At 42.5% G+C, this 6,000-nt stretch overlaps 1 protein-coding gene across 1 annotated transcript in view; it reads left to right on the plus strand.

Annotated features, from left to right (window-relative positions):
- acer2 (alkaline ceramidase 2) overlaps nt 1–4,734 on the plus strand; it is a 62,896-nt gene extending 58,162 nt beyond the window's left edge. Inside the window, exon 6 of the mRNA XM_060840994.1 lies at nt 4,262–4,734. Coding sequence (XP_060696977.1) covers nt 4,262–4,448 — 187 coding nt within the window. The 3' untranslated portion in view covers nt 4,449–4,734. The remainder of the gene's footprint in view (nt 1–4,261) is intronic.
- The last annotated feature ends 1,266 nt before the right edge of the window (nt 4,735–6,000 follow it).

A 6,000-nucleotide genomic window follows, 5' to 3' on the forward strand; every position in this document is an offset into this window, starting at 1 on the left:
AACATCTGCCTAAGGGAATTAGATCTCATTCATTGGCACATTACAACTGATAGACAAACACAAAGTTCTGGAAACTCTCAGCAGATCTGGCAAAATCTATGGAGAGAGACACACCGTTATAGAGTCAAAGGGTCATACAGCATGGAAACAGATCCTTCGGTCCAATTAGTCTACATTGACCATGTTCCCAACCTCTTCCTAAACCAGGCCTACCTGCCTGTGCTTGGCCCATATCCCTCTAAACCTTTCCTTTTCATGTACTTATCAAAATGTCTTTTAAATGTTGTAACTGTATCTGCATCTGTCACTTTCTCTAGCAGTTCATTCCACACAGAAACCACTCTGTGTAAAGATGTTGCCTCTTAAGTCCTTTTTAAATCACCTTAAAAAATATGCTCCCTAGTTTTGAAACCAACCTCCCCCACCTCCCCCAACCTAGGGTAAAGACCCTTCTCATTCACCTTATTTATGCCCCTTATGACTTTACAGACCTCAATAAGGTCACCCCCAACCTCCTACACTCCAGTGAAAGATGTCTCAGTCTATTTTTAAATCACAAACCTTCCAATCCCAGCAGCATCCTGGTAAATTATTTTTGAAACCTCTCCAGTTTATAGGTTTATATTTATTCACTCATGTCATTTGGACACATAAAGCAAAGTCAGCATTTATTGCTAAACCGATATTGCTTTTGATCAGATCGATTTTTTTTAAAGAAATCTTAAAAAAAATGTTGTTGCAGTTCATCCTGCTAATGGTACACAACATTGCACATGTAGTGGAGGGAGTGAATGTTTAAGGTTGGAATGGATTGCCAATCAAAAAGGTTGTTTTATCTTGACTGGTGCCTTGGGTTTTGTTCTAATGGCACTCTGCCAGCTATATGGGGAGTACGGTTAAGCTGCCAAAGGGCTGCTCTCCCATCAGAGAGAGACAACTGGTGGTGGTTTAATCTGAAAATCACCACACTTCAGGCAAAGGTGAGCTTGAAATGGAGAGTCGTTCATGGTAAACTCAGCTGGTGCAGGAGCTGAACCCATGGTGTTGGCATGACTGCATGGCAAACCAGCCATCCAGCCAACTGAGCTAATCAACCCCCCCCCCAGAACAGAGAGTATTCTACCACACACTCCTGATATGTGGAACAGTCCATCTTCCGCAACTACACTGGCACCACCCCCCACCTTTTCCTCCGCTACATCGATGACTGTATCGGCGCTGCCTCGTGCTCCCACGAGGAGGTTGAACAGTTCATCAACTTTACTAACACCTTCCATCCCGACCTGAAATTCACCTGGACTGTCTCAGACTCCTCCCTCCCCTTCCTAGACCTTTCCATTTCTATCTCGGGCGACCGACTCAACACAGACATCTATTATAAACCGACTGACTCCCACAGCTACCTGGACTACACCTCCTCCCACCCTGCCCCCTGTAAAAACGCCATCCCATATTCCCAATTCCTTCGTCTCCGCCGCATCTGCTCCCAGGAGGACCAATTCCAACACCGCACAACCCAGATGGCCTCCTTCTTCAAGGACCGCAGATTCCCCCCAGACGTGATCGACGATGCCCTCCACCGCATCTCCTCCACTTCCCGCTCCTCCGCCCTTGAGCCCCGCTCCTCCAACCGCCACCAAGACAGAACCCCACTGGTTCTCACCTACCACCCCACCAACCTGCGCATACAACGTATTATCCGCCGCCATTTCCGCCACCTCCAAACGGACCCCACCACCAAGGATATATTTCCCTCCCCTCCCCTATCAGCGTTCCGCAAGGACCACTCCCTTCGTGACTCCCTTGTCAGATCCACACCCCCCACCAACCCAACCTCCACCCCCGGCACCTTCCCCTGCAACCGCAGGAAATGTAAAACTTGCGCCCACACCTCCACACTCACTTCCCTCCAAGGCCCCAAGGGATCCTTCCATATCCGCCACAAGTTCACCTGTACCTCCACACACATCATCTATTGCATCCGCTGCACCCGATGTGGCCTCCTCTATATTGGTGAGACAGGCCGCTTACTTGCGGAACGCTTCAGAGAACACCTCTGGGCCGCCCGAACCAACCAACCCAATCACCCCGTGGCTCAACACTTTAACTCCCCCTCCCACTCCACCGAGGACATGCAGGTCCTTGGACTCCTCCACCGGCAGAACACAACTACACGACGGCTGGAGGAGGAGCGCCTCATCTTCCGCCTGGGAACCCTCCAACCACAAGGTATGAATTCAGATTTCTCCAGCTTCCTCATTTCCCCTCCCCCCACCTTGTCTCAGTCGGTTCCCTCAACTCAGCACCGCCCTCCTAACCTGCAATCCTCTTCCTGACCTCTCCGCCCCCACCCCACTCCGGCCTATCACCCTCACCTTGACCTCCTTCCACCTATCCCACCTCCATCGCCCCTCCCCCTAGTCCCTCCTCCCTACCTTTTATCTCAGCCGGCTTGGCTCTCTCTCTCTTATTCCTGATGAAGGGCTTATGCTCGAAACGTCGAATTCTCTATTCCTGAGATGCTGCCTAACCTGCTGTGCTTTGACCAGCAACACATTTGCAGTTGTGCTGTAAAGATGGTGGAAATGCTTTAGGGAATCAGTCAGTATAGAATTCCTGAGCTCTTTCCAATTGATGGTAAATGCCAAAGAATGGCAAGTCAATGTTCTCTTGAATATAGTCATTGTGTGGAATTTTGTATTATTGATCTGGCCCAAGCCTAAAAGTTTTTCACTCTTCTTGAGAACTACTTTATGATATAAGGGATCTCAAATAAATACAATTATCATTTGTCCCAAGATACCACATTGTTCACAAAATACTCCAGGATCTTGAGAAGAAAATAAATAAATGTTGCTGGATTTCCATCAAGCTAGGGTGACAATACCATTACGGTTCAGAAATACTTATACCTTGAAGACTTAAAGTGTAAAATGAAAGCATTTCTTCCACTGACAGTATGGGTTTCCCCACCTTTTTCTATCATTAGCAAATTTGGATATCTTACACTCTGCCACCTCCTCCAATAACGAATATAAATAGTAAATGATTAAGGTCCCAAGACCTATCCTTGTGGCTCCACTAGGTAAGCTTTTTCAACCTGAAAAAGACCTACTAATCACAATTCTCTGACTCCCATGTGTTAACCAATCCTCAATCCATTATCCCTGATACCATGAGCTGCTATTTCGTGCATTGACCTTTCATGTGGCACCTTATCAAATGCCCTCTGAAAATCCAAATGCATTACTTCTACTGGCCCCATTATATTAATTCTATTTGTTATCTCCTCAAAAAACTCGAGCAAATTTGTTAAACATGATTTCCCTTGCACAAAAACATGTTGATTGTGTTTGACTGTGTATAGCTTTTCTCAATGCCCTGCTATTTCTTCCTCAATATTAGAGTCTTTTATTTTCCAACGCCAGAGTGATTAAACAAAAACTATTTCCTGAGAAATCCAGACCATTAGGACAAATCCTCAAACTGGATTGAAATCAGGAACCTTTTTCCCTACACAATGTGCATTCGAATTAGAGAATTTAATTCTCCAAAAGAATGTGGATTCTGTAACAATTGAAAATGTTATCATCAAGATTAATACATGAAAATTGTTGGAATGAAAATTTGAATTGACTGGTCTACAATTTCAATATCCAATGTTAGCAATATCCAGTATCAGTAATAGTTACTTCAGTCAGTTACAGTGTTGTTACTGTTCTAATCAAGTAACTCAAACCAAGAAATCTGTTCATTATAGTTAATCGCAGCATAACTAACAACTATGAGTAAGGATTTGTTTTATGTGCCATATCAAATACCGTGCCTTTGTGTCAAAGGTAATGACTCATTTTAAGACTGGAATAACATTGTAAACTTCAGGAAAGAAACTCAGTGTTCTGTTGATGTTATCTCAACCCTGAACTGCATTATGCCCTCCAAACTCTGTTATTGTTAACAATCTTGTGAAGCATTAGGCATCTGTAATAGAAGTAAACAAAAAAAAATGGAATTGAGATTATTTTTCATAAAATCTGTCTCATAAATCAGGATTGTTCTCCTTACGTTTAGTCAAACCATGAGCGACAACCATATAGAGGAAAAAAAATGCTTCACAAATCGATAGGGAATGGGCTACTGTAATTGATTGTGTAAAACAGAGCCTGATTCCTGAAAAAAATGTTGTTCAGTTGTTTTAAGAACAGTCTTTTGAAAATATTATTGCATTCTCATTATTTTTTTTTCCTTTTTTTTGTTCAAGGCATATTTTGATCTGTCTGGCTGCTTATCTGGGTTGTGTGTGTTTTGCTTACTTTGATGCTGTGTCAGAAATCCCAGAACAAGGTCCAGTCATCAAGTTCTGGCCGAGCGAGAAGTGGGCCTTCATTGGAGTTCCATATGTTTCATTCCTTTTCGCAGAAAACAAGTCTCAGCTAAAAGTGACCTAACGGAAAAAGTGACAGATAGGGCAGCACATTATTTTGAATGCAAGGCTATGGAAAAGTCCATTGCGTCAGACTGCATGCCTCTCAGGTTATGTACTTTGCACCTTAGATCAAATTTATTATTCTGCTCACACTTTCTCAGGGACCATACTTTAAGCAGATCAAAACAAACTGTTTGCGAGAGGGTGCAAGTTGCTTCTAGAACTGAGTGGAAACGTAGCAGATTTACAGCTTTATTTTTAAAGAAACCATTTCAGAAAACACTGTGAATAAATTTCTGTATGTTCAATAGATTTCTGTATGTACATTTTTAGTGCACCCCTCAAAGTTTCATTTCTAAGACAAAAATACTTTGAATGAAAATCAGTGCATACTGTGAAAACCTGAAGGAAAACCCACCTCTCAGAAGGATTATTTTTAGTCTTGGTTAGACTTGGAATGAAATTTAATATGTGTTTTAAATATAAAGCAATTAGTTGCCACAATCAACATCAGGAAGTAATCTTTTGATGGTTCCTTCACAATTTATAATGAGGAAAATGATTTTTAAAATGTTACTTGAAACCTACTTACACCAAGCTCAGTGTTCGAAGCCATGGTCCTTACCCCCCCCTCTGTCTGGCACTGAGCCATTAGCCTGTGTCACTGATATCTACACATTCTAGAAAGATCCTACCATATGTTCCTGCCACAACAGCTTCCTGAAAAATCACAGGCAGATCACATCACAAACATTGAAGTCCTGGGACCAACCAACATCACCAGTATCAAGGACATCCTCCTGCCAAGCCCAATTGGTTTGGGTGGTTCATGCCTTCTGCATGGCTGACATCGTGTTGTATTGAACAGAGAGGGGTTCCATGTGATCTTTTGAAGCACTCCCTGGAGAAGTTCCTCACATTGACCATTGCCTACGGGAAGCCCACACCATTGATCATGATGCCTGGAGATGCTACATCAGGAGTGGTACAGATGCATTTGAGATTGAATGATGAGCCCGTATGAATAAAGAAAAGGAGGAGAGGGAGAGATCCAATTGTTCCAGCAGTGACTACACCTTCACTTGCTCTTACTTGGGAGACTTTGCTGATCTCACATAAGCCCCTTTCTAGCCCTCAACTAATGAGTACAACCTTCCTAAAATCATCATCCATGAAAGAATACCAAAATTTACAACATGACTCAAGGACTTTATTATCGCTAAAGAATTAATGTTCTGACTAGTTAATGTTTATATTTAAAATGTACAATTATATTGTGGTGTGTAAAATAATTAATTGCACAAATGTCACAGAAGCTATGGAAGCTTAGTATTTGCAATGTATTTCTCTTTCTTACAGGTTCAGAATGCAGAGCTGCGGTATCTTTTATTTGAATAAAGATAAATCCCTCAAAGATCAGGGCCTTGATATACCCATTCAAAGTGGATTTAATAGTTTAAAACGTGGTGGTAATGTTAACTGTTAACAATTAAAATGCTCCCAGCATTGCCCCACCCCCCTCTTATCCTTGTAAAGCAAAGTCTGAATAAGATAGTGGATTAATTTCATTTTGT

This window comes from Hemiscyllium ocellatum, chromosome 2 (assembly GCF_020745735.1).
Source record: "Hemiscyllium ocellatum isolate sHemOce1 chromosome 2, sHemOce1.pat.X.cur, whole genome shotgun sequence".
NCBI lineage: Eukaryota > Metazoa > Chordata > Chondrichthyes > Orectolobiformes > Hemiscylliidae > Hemiscyllium > Hemiscyllium ocellatum.